We start from the raw sequence: 20021 nt of genomic DNA, 5'->3' as shown, positions 1-20021 counted from the left end.
ATTAGAGGAAATACGGTAGTTATAGTTGCTTTCCACCTCTTTACAAAAGAACAATGACAACAATGTTCCAATATTAAGTAGTGAACTGACAAATTGAAGGGGTTTTTAAAGCTAGGGCATGAAATATCAAACATGACAAAAAACAATTTCAAACCTAATGTGAACAATGTGTTCATACAAATGTGTAGCCTGCCTCTCTACAGTGTAATATATTAGGCATCCCGCTGTCCTTTGGTAAGAAAGAGAAAGCACAACAACAATGATAAGACAGGAAGAGTACCAAAAATTGCAATAACATGAACTGCCTTTTGATATATGGAGGTTTTGTGTACTTATATCTTCTTTATTATTGTCCTCATTATTATTATTATTATTATTATTATTATTATTATTATTATTATTATTATTACATATTAATTAACTTATTTTTGTTTTTTATATGCACTGCTGTATCACCAAGCACATTCTTATTATTTGTTCTTACTGTTGTTATTATTTTAATTATTATTACTATCGATTCTATTTATTTATTTATTTTATTTTATTATGAGTTTATATATAGGCTATATTTATATATAGATACTACTGCCATTTTATATGTTGAATTATTACTATATATTGTTTCTTTTACCTCTCCTTTTCTGTATCCCCCCTCCCCTCACATAATGTTTACTTGTTTGTCTTTTGTCTGCTTTTGTCAGTCTTAAAAAAGAGATGGCATCTGTAATGTCATAATTTGCATATTTACAAATGTTTCTGTATCTCAATAAAAAAAAATTCAAACAAAAGAAACACTGCTATTTGACCTTTGAGTGGGTATTTTTTTTTCCCTGCAAAATTGAAACCGTATTGTGATCAGAGGAATATTTTTTAAAATTCTGCAAAACAAAAAATGGATGGCTGTAACACTAAAAGAAGACAGATGCAGGATGGGGAACTTCCCATCGATAGGTTTACCTGACAGCGCTGCTGCTGGCGTCCAGGTCGTGAGCCGTTACAGAGCCGATGATGGTTCCTGGGGGAGTGTCTTCATATACATCCATAGAGTAGGAGGGCTTGGTGAAAACGGGGGGCTCGTCCATGTCCAGGACGTTCACCTTGACCGTGGCCGAGTCCTTGAAGGGCCCCAGGTGGAGGAAGCGGGGATCCAGCTGAGCGTTGGACGCCTCCACCTTGAAGGTGTAAGACCTCTTGGTCTCATAGTCCAAAGTCTGGATGTATGGACACAAAAATAAAGGAAGGGTGTGAGAGGGAGAGATAGATAAAATGTTTTATGCACAGAAAGGTATCATCCGCATGACTGACTGCAAGCCATGCTGCATATCTTCTTTGCTTATTTTTGTACTCTGCTAGAGCAGTATTGTGTAAATTTGGATGATGTGACACTGCCACAATTAGACACTGATACGGTTTGTATTTGTACTCTGTTGAAGCCCCACTTCCTGATTTAGGCTAACAGAGAGCCTAAGTCCTTCCCCTTCCGCTGTCCCCCATGGGACCTTATTTCGGAAAAAATATGTACGGTAGTCAACGATGAGAGACAAATAATTGTTTGATCCCGTTTGAACTGTGCCATGAATTACACATATGATGTTTTGTCAATTTAAAAGATAATTTTTCAAGTCACGAAAGTGGCAGAGAGAGTCTCTATTAGATGGTTGTACCTTTACATAAAAATCTTGCCTAATACCGATTGAAGTCGCAGTGTGATTTTCTTTTTGCATGTCATGCAGCTGTGATAGATAGATAGATAGATAGATAGATAGATAGATAGATAGATAGATAGATAGATAGATAGATAGATAGATAGATAGATAGATGAAAGTGCAACCATGACCGATTCTTGATATTCTAATTCATAACCCGAGAGGAAGGCTGGATTTCAAAGACCAGAATATTTGGTTATTGATGTTCAATCACTCTGATGAATGCAATAGTGACTAATTGATTTGGACCTAGAGGAGGGTCAATCTCTATTCTTCACTGTGCCGATCTAGTTGGGAATGCACAGCACAGCGACGCAGGAGACAGCCACTTTGATATGCTAATGTAGCCGCAAACTGCACCAAGACACATTCATATACATATCAAACTCAGTTTGTCTCATGCTGCTGAAGCCAATTCACATTCCTGAGCTTGACTGCAGCTCTGTACTGTATATCACTCATAAGACTGCATGGATGTTTTTGGCTTTTGTGGGGCTTTTACCAACTTTAGGGGGGCTAAATTTTCGGGATCAAGATTTATGGACTCGCATCAACACAACTGGCTATCGTGTTGCTGTGAATACCACCGAGGAGGCTTTTAAAGTTGAAAGAAACAAGTCTCTCTCTCTCTCTCTCTCTCTCTCTCTCTCTCTCTCTCTCTCTCTCTCTCTCTCTCTCTCATACACACACACACACAAAGGGGCTCATATACAAACATGCAAAGACCTGAGATAAGAAGTGCAGTTCTCTTGGGGAGATTGCATCTCTGGTGGAAAATAAGCCCTACATGACGCTGCTGGGATCAATTCAGTTCTCCATCAACACAAAACACCAGGCCCCGTCTCACCTCTCACAAATACTTCATATCCATCACACACACACACACACACACACACACCTCTGCCTTCCTCTACCCAGTCCTCATATCCTTGTAATTGCCCTCATCACACACACAAACCCACACATGTACACACAATCTCCACAAACGCATATATAACTCTACTGCCCATACCCCATTACACACATGCATGCAAGCCTGTGTGTGCATGGAATATGTGTGTGAAAGTGTATGTGTGTGTGTATGGTGTGTGTGATGATTATTATTGTGATGTTTAGGAAATACTGTCTTCCTCTTCATTTCTATTCTACAAGAGTTATGGGGTGTCCTGGTGACATCGCGGACTTGAATCAGACTCATGCCATCTCCTCTCTCATCTTTCCTGTGTCGCTTTATTGCATATTGTTCAATAAAACGTTGAAAATAATCTTGGAGAAAGGATGAGACTTTTTCTTTTCTCATTAGTGTTAAATCTATGCTGCCTTTTTATTGGACTCTATACAGTGGAGAGTGACAGGAAACGTGGGCCTCAATTTGTCTCTATTACAGTAACCATGGAGGCCAGTAGTGGCTGGAGGGAAACAATGTGTTTTGTAGTAACAAAGAACTAAAGGATAATTCCGGCTATTTTCAACCTGGGCCTTCTTTTTGTTGTCATGATAATTGATCAGTGGTGGAAGAAGTACTCTGATCCTTTACTTAAATAAAAGTACCAATACAGCAATGTAAAAATACTCCATTACAAGTAAAAGTCCTGCATGAAAAATCCTACTTAAGTAAAAGTACATAAGTATTAGCAGCAAAATGTAGTTAAAGTTTTAAAGTAAAAGTAGTGGTTTGGTCCCTCTGACTGATATTTTATTATATATGACATCATTAGATTATTAATACTGAAGCATCAGTGTGTAAGCAGCATGTTACTGTTGTAGCTGCTGGAGGTGGAGCTAGTTTGAACTACTTTATATACAGTTAGCTAGTTTAGTCCAATGGTTCCCAACCTAGGGGTCGGGCCCCTCCAAAGGGTCACCAGATAAATCTGAGGGGTCGTGAGATGATTAATGGGAGAGGAAAGAAGAAAAAAAAAAGTTCTGATACATAAATCTGTTTTCAGTTTTTGGACTTTTTCTCTAATCTTTGATTTTTGCTGAAATATTGGATCATTTGAACATTTATTGAAATGAAACCATGTGAGGTTTAGAGAGAAAAATCACTATTTGGTGGAGCTGTTAACAACTCATAGACCTGTGAAATGTGACCCCGACTACACACTGCTTTTTGTAAGACGTCAAAAGCCAAAAAGGTTGGAAACCACTGGTTTCATCTTTAACAATGTGTTGTATTTTAAAAGCTTGTTATATTATCCATTGTGTCAAATCTCCATCTGAAAAGTAACTAAAGCTGTCAAATAAATGTAGTGGAGTAGAAAGTACAATATTTCCCTCTGAAATGTAGTGGAGTGGAAGTATAAAGTAGCATCAAATGGAAATACTCAAGTAAAGTACAAGTATCTCAAAATTGTACCTAAGTACAGTACTTGAGCAAATGTACTTAGTTACTTTCACCACTGCAATTGATTGTGTTCAAATTTTGATTCCCATCCAAACCGTGGATTTTTTTGGTCATTGGTGAACCAAATCTGTGTATATTTGAAGTCACATTCTGCCTGCTTATATCACTGTTAATGTCAGAGCTCTAGATCTATTTATTACCAGTCTAATTAGGGGCTTTATCTCTTCCAGACATGTCCCCATTAACTAGATTCTCATTGTCCTGTCTCCAAACTATGTTTAGTTTAGCAGGGTCTATTATCTTGGCTTGACATGGTTCTCCATGTATTAGCCAGCTAGCCAAAGAATGCCCCAAAGGCACACAGAGGTCAAATACTTGCTCTATGCAGATGATCTTGCTCTGTTATCTCCAACCAGAAATGGTCTTCAACATCATCTGACCATTCTAGAAGAATACTGATTCTAGAAAAATATTGGCAGAACTGAGCCATAGATGTCAATTTAAAGAAAACCATAGTTATGATAATTGAAAAAAAGCCTAGGAATCTGGAAGACAAATTCCACTTTACTCTAAACAACAATTTAATTGAACATACCTGAGGCAAATATACCTTCATCTGACCATTTCTGCATTTGGGAGGTTTGACAAGTAAAAGCACTTACAGAAAAAGCTCACAATAAAAAGGAAGCTATTCAAAACTGACATTCCAATTGGAAACTGGACAAAGATATTTGATCATGTAATATTGCCAATCGCTTTACACAGAAGTGAAGTCTGGAGTCCACTCAATAAGTTAGAGTTTGGCATGTGACAAAAAGCCAACGGATACGCTACACACATAATTCTGTTGAATAATTCTGAATATACAAAGAAAGACAGACAGACGTTCTAGCCATTCAAGTTCTGTAGGTAAAGCTTACCAACCAAGCACCCATCAGCACTGCTCATCAAAAGACCAGAGTAAAGCAAATTATCAATCTGTCAAAATATCTATACACTGCAAAAATTAAATAAAAACCCAAGGTAGACTACATTGCTATGAATTGACTGGGTATCTCTACTCCACCAGAGATACGAGGCAGAAACAAAGCCTTACCAAATACAGCTCAGTGGGCACCAATTGGCTGTAGCAAAAAGATGATATAAAAAGACATGACTACCCAGAGAGGAGCATGTGGTCACTGCAAGGCAGGCTTTGTCTTTCAGTGTGAAACATATTCCTCCCTGCAGGAAACATTACAAGATGAAATTCAGAAAGTATTGCCCAAATTTCTTAATTTAATTGATTAAGAAAAGTTATTCTTTATAGTCCACATTGCCGCAAATATGTCCTGTCACAAAGCTAGAGGTTCTGAGTAACTGGATCTGATTTTGATATAGTTTATCAATTGTCATTCTGTATATTTGACCCTTTGTCATCCTATATAGCCCATACATATAAACTATTGTCACTCTATATAGTCGGGAGCGTATCTATGTTCCCAGGGTCCTATGTTCCCAGGGTCCTATTTTTACCCCTAACCCTAAACCCTAACCCTAACCCTAACTAACCATATTAGGCGAATACAGAGCTGGGGAACATCTTTTTCAGGTTCCCATTATGTGCTATACAGAGCTGGGGAACATCGGACCCTGGTAACATAGGACCCTGGGAACATAGGACCCTGGGAACATAGGACCCTGGGAACATAGGACCCTTCGTCATGTTCCCATTATGTGCCATATAAATCTGGGGAACATAGGGCCCTGGGAACATAGGAATGACTCCATATAGTCCATACTGACAGCTGTTTTTAGTTGTATAATTGTATTATACCATATCATATTTGGCAGTATTGTTTCTTAACTTTTGTGGCAGTAAAGTTAATGGAATTGAATTGAATTGAATTGAATGCAAGTCAGAAAACAGTGAACCAAAACCGTTACACTGCTATTCTTCTCCGAACTGCTTGTTGCAATCAATTTGGTAGACTAACTATTGAACCAGAAGTTTTTTCTTTCATTTTGTAGTTTGGTGCCCCCATTCCACTTCTAAGTCACTTAGATCCTCTGACCAGATGCGTCTCACTGTCCCACGAACCCGGTTGAAGCAAAAAGGGTGACCGTGCTTTTTCTGCTGCTGCCCCAAAACTGTGGAATAATCTGCCCTTCCTTGTTAGGTCTGTCCCTTCTTTGGACACTTCGAGACTAAAAACATACCTTTTCTCCCTGGCCTTTGAATCTTATTAAAATCCCTCTGCGTATCATGCACATCTTTTTATCTTCTGTTCTCTAGGTTATTGTCTGTTATATTTTATGCTGTTTTAACTCACATGCTGTTAACGCACATGCTTTGAATTATTTTTTTTAATGTTCTGCGTATCATGCATGTCTTTTTATCTTCTGTTCTCTGGGTTATTGTCTGTCTGTTATATATTTTTTATGCTGTTTTAACTCACATGCTGCACAGCACTTTGGTCAACTCTGGTTCTTTTTAAATGTGCTTCATAAATAAAATTGACTTGACTTGGTGTTGTATTTTTCTGATTCCCTTGGATAACTGGCCAAACATGGATCTGTTGTTGTACTGTGTGAAATGCAATGCCCTCTTCAACAGCTGTTTTGTAATGTTTATTATTATTTCTTTCTCAACTCTCAATTTCTTTCCACTACAAAAATTTTGCACCATTGCTATCGAGAACCGCCTTCTCTGCGGGCAAACGAAGGAAATCAATAACTGAAGTAGAAGTAAACAAGGCAAGTTGAGGGAAAGATTAAAAAAGATTACAGCATTTCATCACCAAATAACTCCTGGGATGCATTGAACATCACAAGGGGGAAGTTTTCCTTTACAGCCCTGCCCATCTACAACGTCTGCAAATTCTAAATTCAAGCAATTAAGGGTATTATTATTATTATTATTATTTTTACATGAGAGGCCTATGTCATTAATGCCGTATATTTGGCTATATTGATATACAATTAAGCTAATTTTCACATTTTTATTTGATTATTTTTCCAGAACCTAACTGGTAGGTGCTGCTGCTTTTCCTTTTCCTATTAGCTATTTGATTTGCTTAGTCATTTAGCTTCTCCTTTTAGCCTCTCCATTTACACTTCTTAGTGGCTGAACAGTGTTGGAAAAGATAGCTAGGGTATGAGGCGGGTGCGGCTCTCTAACCAATCAGAGAGCTTGTTACATCCCATGGCTAATTTGCATTGTTTTACCTCGTTTTACCAGCGCAAGGCCCAAAGTGTCACGGAAAGGCTAAATGGAGAGGCTAAAAGGAGAAGCTAAATGACTAAGCAAATCGAATAGCTAATAGGAAAAGGAAAAGCAGCGGGGAAATGGAAATGCAAATGGGAAAGGAAATTGCCCTTTTATATGCCTGATTAAAATCTGTATTCTTAATTCAATTTGTGAATCCAGTTATTTATTTCTCTTTTTAAACTGCATTTTCAAATAGATTTTTAAAGTCCATTATTTATTTATGAATTCATTAATGTATTTTTAAATGATGTACTTATTGACTGTTTTATGGTTGTTTTTGTAAATCCCTTTTTAAGTTGAAATATTTATTGATGGATTAATATTTCATTTGTAAATTCTTTTTATAATTCCTCTATTTATTGCCCATTAAAATATCAAATAATGAATTAGTTTGTAATTTTGTCTATTTATTCATAGATTAATGAATTCATTTGTAAACAAATTTATTAATGCCTATTTTTATTGTACAATTAGTTATTAATTAATTAAATGTTTTATTACTTTTTCCGTGACACTTGTGGTCCTCCATACCTAAAGGCAACATTTAGGAGAATAATATTACTGTACACCACCACCTCAGTCTAAGAAACACTATGTTTTTTTGTATATGCCATATCCCTTTCATTCTACAAAAGCCAAGACTGTTGTTTTGAATCTTAACACTAACCTGCAAAGCATTCTGTAAAAAAAAAAAAATCCTTCCATGACTTTTCCTTGACCCACAACAAATCAACATTGTTTGGGTTTCAAAAATAGTTCTGAGCCCTGTTACATTTTGTTTGCCAAACAAACTTTACTTGAAGGCAGGATGTCAGAATCCACATATACACAATTATTTTTCATTTTAAACTGTGTCATTTTCTTCAGTTTTCTTTTCAAATGTGTCCGATGCAAATTTTCTAAAATCTCTTGAAATAATAATGAATAATAATTCTGGTAAATGCCTTTTACTGTGCATATTTGAAAATTATTGGATTTGTAGTTAAATAATTAACTAGCTCTGAAAGGCTACATTTTATTTAATTTGAATATTTGAATTGAAACCATTGCTCCTTATGAATAGAAGATCACAGAAACATACATGAAACAAAAATTTTAGTGATTTCACATTTTTTAACAAAGTTGTTCATTTTAATTCCCAAAAACTTGACTCTTTGGAGGTTCATGGTTTCTATCTGACCATAGTTACATAATATGATATGAATTTTGTTGATATAGTATGTTCAGAAGGTATTTTTCCACTGAGATGTTAAGAAAGTAAAACCCAATATTTTTGCTCACACCAGCATTCCTGCTCTGAATTCACAGGTGTTTCACCTATCTCTCTGTCTCTTTAATACTCTCTCCTCCATATACTCATATATACCATAAATCTTAACAGTATTCCAGTTGCCATAAGCCCAACGATGGCTCAGCTATTGTTCCAAAAAGAAAGGCTTGCCTCTGGGAAAGTGATTGCTTTTTTTTTTAACAAAATCCCCCTTTATTGTATCTTGAAAATGAAAACATTTAGAGTGCAGCGGTCCGTTTCCAAGCATATGGGTGGTACAATAGCTATCTTTCCAAAATATTGTTTCTCTCTTTGAATGAAATTGTAATATGAAGACAAAACAGCATCTATACGTGTGGCACCTGCATATCCAACAGTCCGATTCAATGCCCACTCACTGTCCCCGATCACTCTAAAAGAATCAGTGTGCTTCAATATAAATTCTTTGCATGAACACTGCATTGTTACACATGAAGGCACATGAATATACAATGAGTCCTATAGTCTTAAGCCTAAAAATTATTAAACTGTTACTCTGGAAAAAGGCACACTTTCAGTCTAAAGTATAAAAACAATTATCTTCCAAATGGGAACACCTACAGTTGTCATTTTGATGGACAGCCTCTATCTTTCAAAAAGAGACACCACTCTGAATGTTGTGTCTGCAACAGAAATCCATTGGGGTTTCCCCGCGCAGGTTTGAATCCTGCTGACAACGCTGACTGTTTCCCGAATTTCCCCTAGGGGATCAATAAAGTGCATCTCATCTTATTTGCCTTCAATATCGGTGACCAGAGTTCAATTCCAAGCTTCTACAAAAAAAAAATTCTACCATGAGTAGAATTTACATTTTTAGTGAAAGTTTTTCTTATTTAACCATGACCAAAGCCTTTCCCTAACCTTAACCAAGTTGTTTTAGTTGCCTAAACTTAACCGTTAGCCAACCTTTAGCTGAAAATGCTATGTCCAACTGTTACTTGCCACAGAATCCAAGTCGTGTTATTATCACAAAATTCTAATTGTTGTGGAGGAATGTAATATTCACATAAGTCATGCCCACAGCACATAAATCGCGTTTAATTCATGCTCATTTCACAACTATTTATGAGATCACCATGTTTTTACAGCTACAGTTGCAAGCACGCGCGACCAGGTCAGTGATCAGTGAGGAAAATGTAGGAGATAACGAGGTAAATATTGGACTTTTCCACCCACAGTGCAATTGTTTGCATGACTACAAAACAAGATTTTATGCTTTTTTGGGAGCTGTAAAAAAGATGGCTCCATTGAGGCTAAAATGGAACTACGGAGGCTTATTTGCTGTGTGTTTGGTGGACCAATAACTGCAATGGAGTTTCTATTGACATGTTGGTGAGTAGATTACTTTTTTGATGCATTTTTCTGTTGGGGTGAACTATTCCTTAAAGACAAAAGACTTATATTTCATATTGGCACCTTTTGAATTTGTATGCTTGCCAGAAGGCCCTGCATCTCCATGTGCTAAGTGCCTATAGTATTTAAATGTCCTTGTTGAACTGCTTTGTCTGAAGTGCCTGTGCTGTTAACCTTTACAGGCCAGCTGATGGCCCATAAGTTACTGTTCCTGCTGACACTGGAGTTGCATTGGAAGATTGATTCCTCCACAGTTCTCTAAAATTCAAATTGCTTGTGGAGACATTTGGCTAAAGCTATTGGAATATTAATTTCAAGTTCCCTGGTTTCCTGATAAAGTAAGTTCAGTAACACTTTACAATAAGGGTACACTAAGTTAAGGGTTAGTTAATTCTTAATAAGGGTTAGTTAATGCTTAATTAACAGTTAACTAATGTGTAATTTACTAATGGTGTTCATGTTAACTAAGGTATTCATTTATACATTATTTAATAGTTTATAAAGATGACTATTAAATAATGTATAAATCAATACCTTAGTTAAAATTAACACCATTAGTAAATTATTACCAGACACATTAGTTAACTGTTAATTAAGGGTTAGTTAATGCTTATTAAGCATTAACTAACCCTTAATTAATGTACCCTTATTGTAAAATGTTACTGTAAGTTCTGTCTTTTTACAACATTCAATTGTTTCATTTAGGTTTTGCATATTGTTTGTTGGACTTCTTTGTTGTAAGTAGGCTTAACCTTTGTTGAGGATGTAACATTAGCGTAGCCAGTCTTGCTAAGTGTATGCTAGCAGTGGCATTGTTGTAGTAGTGAGCTATTATTGGTGATTTGATTTGATTTTTCATATATTTCTAGGTGGCTTTTCAAAATGTGAAAATGTAGTGAGGTGACTGTTTGTACTTTTGTTTGTAAGTGTTCAGCTTAGTGTCAGCTGTGGACTTCTTTGTTGTAAGCAGGCTTAACCTTTGTTGAGCGGGTAACATAGCATAGCCAGTCTAAGTGTGAGTGGCATTAGTTGTGAAGTTGTAGTAGTGAGCTCTTATTGGTGATTTTATTTTATTTTTGATTGCTATAGTTTTAGGTGGCTTTTCAAAACTTGTGTTGAACACCTGTTGAAACCAGTGTTAAAAGTTTACATTATTACATAGAGACTGTTTACTTGTGTCTCTCAACTATAATCTTTCATTGTGTCCAGCTGCTTATTCCCCTGAACTCATTACAGTGATTACAAATCCTCTTACACTGGGGGAGGTCATCACCAGAACCGGCCTCACATACAGTAGAACTGAGACACCAGACTGGTGGAGAGAGAAAAAGAGGCAGACAGGAGAGAGAGAGGGTAAGGGAGAGAGAGAAAGAGTGAAAGGCAGGTGCATTTGTGGCAGTGACATATTGACCTAATGCAGTGATTCTCAACCTTTTTCATATCAAGGACCCCTAGTTTAGTCCATATTAGGGCAGGGACCCCCATTTGATAAGATTTTGTCTCTCTGACCCACATCTGAGAATATTTTGATTGTTAGATATGATTTTGTCCAGAATTCCATGACTATCTGTATTGTAGGTAGAGAGATAACAGTGAAACTATGATCAAAACAGTCATTCTTCTACATTCTCGAACTGTGTTAACTTCTTGTAAATGAAATAATGCTGAAGTTTAATAATTCATCAATTTTCTGGGGACCCCCTGGAGGTCCCCGGACCCCACGTTGAGAACCACTGACCTAATGAATGATCTGTTTATTAGAATGTGATCTCAGCTCTGTCTCTCAGCTGCCTTTATCTCTTCTATATACAGTAACATTTGCATAGTTATAACACAGTAACATAGCTTATACGTACATATTACATAGGCTACATACTGTACATAGAAGCACTGGTAACACTTTACAATAAGGGTACATTAATTAAGGGTTAGTTAATGCTTAATGTTCTCCTGTCATGTGATATCATCTAAAAACATTTGCATATGAAAAGAGGATTATGGGAGTTTTGTGAAGATGTGAAGATTTGCATTTAAACTCTTTTTTTTTTTCTTTACTATAATACAACTTTACTTCCTGTTATTTATTAGATAAGTGAAGTGAGTATTTTGCCTCTTTAAGACCACGGCACCGTGATAAAAAGAGAGCAGTGGAGGAAGGAGGGGGGGGGGGGACTAAAACTTCTCCTTGATCAATAAAATCCTCTCTGCTTTTTACTTAGCTAACACCTAGACTTCTGAGGTTATGTAAGGGAAAAGGCCGAGGGAGGAGGGCTTGACTGGCAGTGAGGGAACCAGGGAGGATTTAGTTGATTGGCATCTCGCCATGGACAGTAGGGAGGAACGGGGAGAGAGAAGTGGAGAAGTGGAGGTGTGGAGAGAGAACGAAAGAGAGATTTAAAGCAGTGAGCGGATAAGATGAAGGGCAGTCATGAGCGATACGGTGAGAGAGAATATAGGAGGAAAAGACTGGGGTGGAAGACTGAGGGAGTGAAAGAGAGAAAACTTGTTTTTTTGATCACAGAGTAAAATAAAACATAGGATCCAGTAATACTGCAGGAAGCTACAATATACAACCTTTTCCCATTAAAATAACATGCCCTAATCCCCCTGTTTGCCTGAAATGGGCATTTCAATGATTTTGGAGACATTTTGGAGCATATACCATTTGCTGTCTGCCCATCAAGGTGAGGCTCGCGGCTATAGAGCAGGGAATTCATAGCAACAACAACAATGGAGAAAGGCAGTGAGAAAAGAAAGAACGGCAAAGCGAAACATTCAAAAACGCTGCGAACATCGGTGTTGGTTTTTTATTTGATTGCAGATTGGCTGTGTTCGCCGTCTGCTTCTTGGATGCCGGCTACCTCCGCCTCAGGCTAGAAGCAGTTTCAGAGTAGACAGCTAATCAAGATGAGTGACAAGTGTCGGGGGAGGAGGGCAGGACTTCCTGTCTTAAGGAGAGAAGTTGCATATTGCAGCTTGCTGTCTGGACACAGACAGCAAGGGACATTTGGTTGTTTTAAGATGAGACAGAGAACAGGGAAAAGGGCACATATTTTCCATGCCTTTCAAGTAAGCTATTTGGATTTCAGCTTTAGCTTGGTCATTTTTTCAAAATGTGCGTGGATGTAATGTAGATAAGAACTAGAAATAACCGCCTCGCGATTGTATGCCTCCGCCAATAAACTTTTTTTTATCATTGCAAGGACAGTCTTTATTTATTGAACATATATAATTAATGTGATTATTAGGTCAACTTAAAGGATTTTGGTGTCTGCAGAAGTAAGTGACAGCACTTCCACCGTTTTTGTAGAATGACCAGGCGTTCCTGAGATATCGCGTTCATGAGAATGGGACGGACGTGAGGTCTCAGTGACCTTGACCTTTGACCACCAAATTCTAATCAGTTCATCCTTGAGTCCAAGTGGACGTTTGTGCCAAATTTGAAGAAATTCCCTCAAGGCGTTCCTGAGATATCGCGTTCACGAGAATGGGACGGACGGACAACCCGAAAACATAATGCCTCCGGCCATGGCTGTCGCCGGCGCGGAGGCATAAAAATTTATACCACCTGCCTGTACCATTTTTCAAATTGCACATGCCATTATCTCTGACTGTGCCCAACCCTTGCATTTTGTGTTCAAGGTACGATCCTCTGGCCATCGGCTCGCTCAACAACGAGGTAGTAGTACATTTTTGAGCGAGCCGTTCATTCGGGTTCTCGAGTTTCAGTACGTACGTAACCCGTATACTGAATACTCGACCTCGACTCGACATGGAAGTAATATCGAACGCTCAAGATGCTGCTTGTCTCGGACACTCGAAAACCTGAATGAACGACTTGCTCAACAATGTACTACTTCTTTAAAGAGTGGGTTTGAAAGTGTGATGTCTTTGTTAAGGTACATGGCGACCATTCAATCGTTCAATGAGCTTTGGACGGAAACTCGAAGCGTGAGGAACCGGTACGTACCGCAACAGACTCGGTTTGTTTCGAGCTCGAGAACGATTTGTTCAAAATGATTGGTTTGTTCTTTTTGGCCCAGCACTAGAGGACTCCTTTATCCTACTGCCTTAGAGCTCCTAAATGTTGGTAGAGGACTTTGTCCTGCTGCCTTAGACCTCCTAAATGTTGTTAGGAAGGGCATTATTGTTCGTCCATCATGATGTCATGATGTTTATGACAATGATGATGATGATAATTCGTCTTATGCTGCTTGCCTGAAACTCTGCATTTACACCTGACATTGGTGACTGACTGTTGTACCTGTTAGTTTTATGTTTTTATGTAATGTTCTTTTCAATATTTGCTGCAAAACCAAATGCCCACTGTGGCAAATAAAGTCGAAACTTTAACTTGAAATCTGTACATGCACTTTCATCTATAAATTACAAGTTCCTTAAGGGTTCCAGTGCACATGAAAAAGCTTCAGGCTTCAACCTTCCTGAATTATTTCTCATTGGTCAGAACATTTCCTATTCAACAGTAAGTCTACGCTATGTCTATGCCATTTGAGATGCCTGAAAAAGGCAAATACGTCAAGAGGTGGGGGCTCGTCGGTGGAGAAAGCAGCTCATGTTCAGAGGATCCCTGGTTCAAATCCTGCTGACTCAAATCCTGAGAGCAGCGATGGAAAAAAAAGACTAGTATCTTCTCTGTCTGCTGTAAAGTAATACCACCAACCCAATAACTCTCCCCTCTGATAAAACAGTTGCAAAACTAAATATCTGTAGCTCTGTCTTTGTACGCATCTAAGCAAAATGACAATGACTAAACAGTCACAGCCAAATAAACATAATTAAAGTGTGTTCCTCCATGCTATTTCCAGTTTTCACAAAACTATCACTATGTTTTTGTCAGTTAAACGTATTATTATGATGAATTGGAAATTACATAAATCAAATTGCTTTAGTATTGACAATTGGCTAAAAGACTTCATGGATTTATTGTCAATGGAACAGGCAGCCTCAGCCCTCTTTGAATATGACCATGGAGATGAGGGACCCTGGATCTTTATAAGATCATATTTGGAAAATAGGCTATATGACTGAATTGTATTGTAAACTATCTGCACCCCCCCCCCCCCCCCTTTTTTTTTTTTGGCTTGTTTGTCCGTTTTGATCTGTTTGATTTTGTATTGTACATGGTGTTGCACACTATTGTTTTATGTTAAAGATTAGTGTTGTCTAATATTGTCCAACAGTACGTATATGTAGTATGTCAGTGTTTAGTCTCTTGTCATATATTTGAATGCAAAAACTATCAATAAAAAAAAAAAAAAAAACTATCACCATGAAACTTTCACCGCACTAAACAGAACGAAATGTAGACTAGGAAACTTAAAAACGTATCTAATTCTTAAAAATATATATTTTTTATTTTGTATCAACATTGTTGCGAATGGTGTCAACTTTGCTACATCTGCGTCAACATTTGACGGATTTGCATATGCATATACAAGATTGGGTTTCTGGAGAGTTCAACAAGTTTCATGGTGATAGTTTAAACCCAACTGGACTTTTAAGTCATTATGCAATTATCATGTCATAGGCCACGCCCACTTTGACCAATCACAACCAAACTTCATGTTATGGCTTTTATCTATCCATCTATCCATCTATCCATCTATCCATCTATCCATGTATCCATCTATCCATCTATCTATCTTTGACTGTACAGTGCCTCCACAAAAACACTGTCTACATGCTTCGGACTTGATATCTACAGGATCCATAGAGAAATTTGACCTATCGTTTTGTAACGATGAAACGACTGATGCAAATTTCTCTTTGAAGGCTTGACAACTGCCTCTCTGTTCTGATCCAACTGTCCGGGACACAATGTCGCCATTGGAAGACATGATTTTCTGGCTTATCTCATTTCTAAAATAAGAGACGTGGCTGGCAAAGTTTCCCGCTCAGAAAGTAGCTGTCGTGTCCGTTCTGATTTAGAGGACATGCTGGAATGAAAGCCTCCATGGCTGTCTGATGTTAAACTGCTTGATGTGATGTGACGTGTGTGTGCTGTGTGTGTTTCTGGGTGTGTGTGTGTGTGTGTGAGATACGAGGCGGTATCCTTCTAGACGGAGCCTTTTATGGCGTTTAAGTTTCTCAAGCCCTCAAATGACTCTCTCTCTCTCTCTCTTTTTGGACGGGCTCTAGATACGCTTTCCTGTTAAAAGCTTTGGGACTGAGCTGAGATCAGACTGTCTTGGTGAAACTGGACACTGTCATCCACCAGGGAGGAGGTGTGATGCGTTCGGGTTCACACTTTGGGGAAGAGAAATGTAAGTCTTCCTTGTTTTCCGCTGGGGCTGAATTGGATATCGTCCCCAAACCGAGCTCTGCCTCTGAAATCGCTTCCAATCCAAAATTCACTTCTACTCCTCTCGTTATTTCCTCTTTCTCTCCCTCTGCCCCTGTCCTCTCTTTCTCTCTTCCTCTCCTTCATTCTCTCCCTCTCCTCTTCTGTTTCATCTCTTTCCCTTTACACCTCCGTCTTCTCCCTTTCTCTTTCTTTTCTCTCCCTCCCCGTTAAATAGCATAGATCTTCCATCACCGGGAGGATCTTTATCAAACGGCTGACACTGCAGAATGAAGAGTGTTGTCTGTCTTGCGAGTGTGTGTGTGTGTGTGTGTGTGTGTAGAGCATTAGCTTGTCAAATAGCTGCCATGGGTTCAGTGGAAGGTAGATGGGGAGAATGATTGGGATCACAGCCAGATCAGCACATTCCTCCTCTGTAACACACCAACACTAGATTATGGATTGCACATTACCAGCAAAATGTTAGTGTTTGCTCTCGGCAAAATCTGCCTTTGGCACAATTATTTAACCTTTATTTTTCACTATGGTATTTTTAACTATGGTATTTTTCTTTTCTTTTTTTTTTGACTCGTCATGTGGCTGGCCAATATTGTCCTTTTATTAAAAATGGGATCTGGTTCAGTCAGTGTTGTTCACCTCTGATATGATGCATATGATGCAGTTGCAATTTGGCTTCAGAACACTTAGTTATACTGCACAAGCTGTTTGGATTAAGTTTATGGTCCTTTTTTTTGTTGTTTTTGTAACTCTAAAGAAACAGTATCTATCATTGTTTGCGATTGACAGTATACGGAAATGGTCAGAAAAGTTGTTGCACAGCTATTCAAGCAGCATCCAGCTGGCCAACATTCTTAACGATTCAGGATTTATTTTGTGTCTTCTAGTGCACAGGTGTTTTTTAAACCCTTGTTTCCCCTGAAATAGCTTAGAATAAACAAATTTTCCCCATACTGTAATAGTGCATGCATATTCTGTATCTACTCGTTTTGTTTCTTTGAAGCTATAGCACACTTGTATTGAGTCAGATTTTCAATCTCAAGACAGCATTTTTTTTATGGCTGTGCCATTAAATGGAAAAAAACAAAAAGAGTCAATAATCGGACTAGCAGCCGAGGTTTGTGGACAACACTAAGTTGTGTAAGAAAGAACACACTCTTTATCAATATTGTTCTCTGTATTGGTCTACAAAAAGCCATGTTGGTCGAACTGTAACAGTAAAATTAGCCAACCGGAGTTATAAGCCATTATGCAATTATCATGTCATTGGCCATGCCCACTTTGACGAATCACAACCAAACTTCATATTATGGCGTTAACTTGGCCCTCCTGCATAGGTACCAAATATCACTCCACCCAATGCTGAGATCTCAATTTTTGGCCATAGTAGTGCCCCCTATGGGTTGATTTTAAAATGCTGCTGCACAGATGGTCGATGAGTTATGGCCAATTGTGTGTGCCACGGTTTTTGTTTAGTTGATTGGTCGATGGCGGTCATATTATTTATCTGATTGAGCCTGTTAATAGAACATTGGTGTATCAAGGTTCCCTTGGGATAGCTACCAAATATGGTGTTTATAGGCCAAAACATGAAAAGCCTTAGGGAAAATGTTTTAATTCAAGGTCATCATGCTTATGCCCCCCCAGCATGGACGAATATACTGCGTCAGGGATCAGCTATATATGCGATGACGACTGGTTGACAGGAGGATGTACGCTATCACCCAACCTAATGAACCTAATAAACACTTCACTGTATGTGAGTGTCCCAGTCAGCTCATGTGTAGTTCATAATGACTGTGTACCTTTTTCAAGACGATGACTCCCTCCTGACTTTGGCCATTAGAGATGATGTCAAACATGTTGCCCTCGTCTCCCGGAACGATGGAATAATCCACCACCGCATTTCTGCCGGCGTCCAGGTCGTGGGCTCGAATCCGACCCACCGCAGAGCCCACGGACGCCGACTCTGGTACCCGAAGATGGAAAATACCTGAGAAAAAGAGTGTGGGAAGGAGAGAGGATGAAAATATAATAAGAAAAAAAGAGAGTGAAGGAAAGCAAGAAAAAGAGACTTATTCACTCACTCAAGCAACTATTCATCCATCCATCCAATCAATAAATCATCTAACCATTGTCCATCCATCCATTCAAATAATCATCCATCCACCCAGTCAATCAATCAATCAATCAATCAACCATCTGTCCAACTAATCAACCATCCAGCCAATGAACCATCTATTCATCAATCAATCAATCAACCAGCCAACCATCCATCCAGTCGATAAATCATCCAGCAATCGTCCAGCCATCCATCTATCAATTCAATCATTCAACTAACCATCCACCCAATCAACTACCCATTTAACCAATCAATCGACCCTCCATCCAACCAATCAACCAATCAGGCGTCATCGGGACGTTCACCCACTCTTGGCGAAGCGTGGTGGGTTGTCGTTGACGTCGGTGAGGGTGATGTTGATAGTGGTGGTGGAGGCCAGCCCCCCCAGCTGACCCCCCATGTCCTTGGCCTGGAGGAGAACCTGGTACTCCTCCTTCACCTCACGGTCCATGTTGGCGAGCGCTGTCCTGATCACTCCTGGTGGGGGACAGCAACAGAGAGGAGGGAGGAAAGATGGGGATTGGAGGGGGGTTGAAGGTGGATGGAGGAAGGATAATGTAGGAGGAGGATGGAGAGTCAGAGACAGAGAGAAGCATCAGTAAGAAAGATGCTGAACAAGAGAGATTCAGTTCTATTCAATCAACCAATCATCCATGCGATCATTCAATGAATCATCCATGCCCCCAATCAACCTTCCATCCAACCAATCAACCAACCATCCATTCATCAATTCAGTCAACTAATCAGCCCTCCAACCAATCAATCAACCAACCAACCAACCAACCAACCATCCATCCAACCAAGCAATTAATTAACCATCCATCTAAACAATCAAACATCCATCCAACCAACCAATCAATCAACCCTCTCATTCACTTTCTATGGAGAGAGATCGGGCCTTTTCTTTCAATTAAAAATGTATTTTACCTTGTTGTAATATTAATCATACTTGAATACTCGACTTCAACTCGACATGGAAGTAGTATCGAACGCTCAAGATGCTGCTTGTCTCGGACACTCGAAAAAAACGATTCGTTCAAAATGATTGGTTTGTTCTTTTTGACCCAGCACTAGAGGACTCCTTTATCCTACTGCCTTAGAGCTCCTAAATGTTGGTAGAGGACTTTGTCCTGCTGCCTTAGACCTCCTAAATGTTGTCAGGAAGGGCATTATTGTTTGTCCATCATGATGTCATGATGTTGATGACAATGATGATGATGATGATTTGTCTTATGCTGCTTGCCTGAAACTCTGCATTTACATTTACTATGGAGAGAGATCGGGCCTTTTCTTTCAATTAAAAATTGATTTTACCTTGTTGTAATATTAATCATTAAGAAAAAAGTGCTAGAGCTTTGCTCTTCACTTGATGCAAACTGAATGCTTTTAGGGAAACTCTGCTGATCCTGGCTGCCCTGTAGTTGGAACCCTGAGGCAGAGAGATTAAGAGACAGGGAGAGAGGGAGAGGGATAGCTTCTGGATCTAGCATTAATTAGGCCAGCATATTACAGCTGTTCGCTCATTGTCATAAAAGGAAGACCTCTGACATCCCTCAAATGATTAATTAGGCCGTAGTGCCTCGCCCTACGCAGCGAACGTTTGATCAGGACTGAA

The 20021-nt window shown here is 38.8% G+C and overlaps 1 protein-coding gene across 1 annotated transcript in view; it reads right to left on the bottom strand.

Annotated features, from left to right (window-relative positions):
* LOC139667293 (cadherin-12-like) overlaps window positions 1–20021 on the bottom strand; it is a 90369-nt gene that overhangs the window by 30792 nt on the left and 39556 nt on the right. Inside the window, exons 5-7 of the mRNA XM_071546743.1 lie at window positions 18716–18883; window positions 18090–18277; window positions 958–1211 (exon numbers count right to left, since the gene is read on the bottom strand). Of these exons, the coding sequence (XP_071402844.1) occupies window positions 958–1211; window positions 18090–18277; window positions 18716–18883 (610 nt within the window). The remainder of the gene's footprint in view (window positions 1–957; window positions 1212–18089; window positions 18278–18715; window positions 18884–20021) is intronic.

This window comes from Centroberyx affinis, unplaced genomic scaffold (genome assembly GCF_046629955.1).
Source record: "Centroberyx affinis isolate AG114_WGS23_722 - 3 ecotype Tasmania unplaced genomic scaffold, CSIRO-AGI_Caff_v1 ptg005425l_1, whole genome shotgun sequence".
Lineage (NCBI taxonomy): Eukaryota > Metazoa > Chordata > Actinopteri > Beryciformes > Berycidae > Centroberyx > Centroberyx affinis.
Note: the sequence above shows the minus strand (reverse complement) of the source record. Positions and strands in the feature narration are given on the sequence as shown.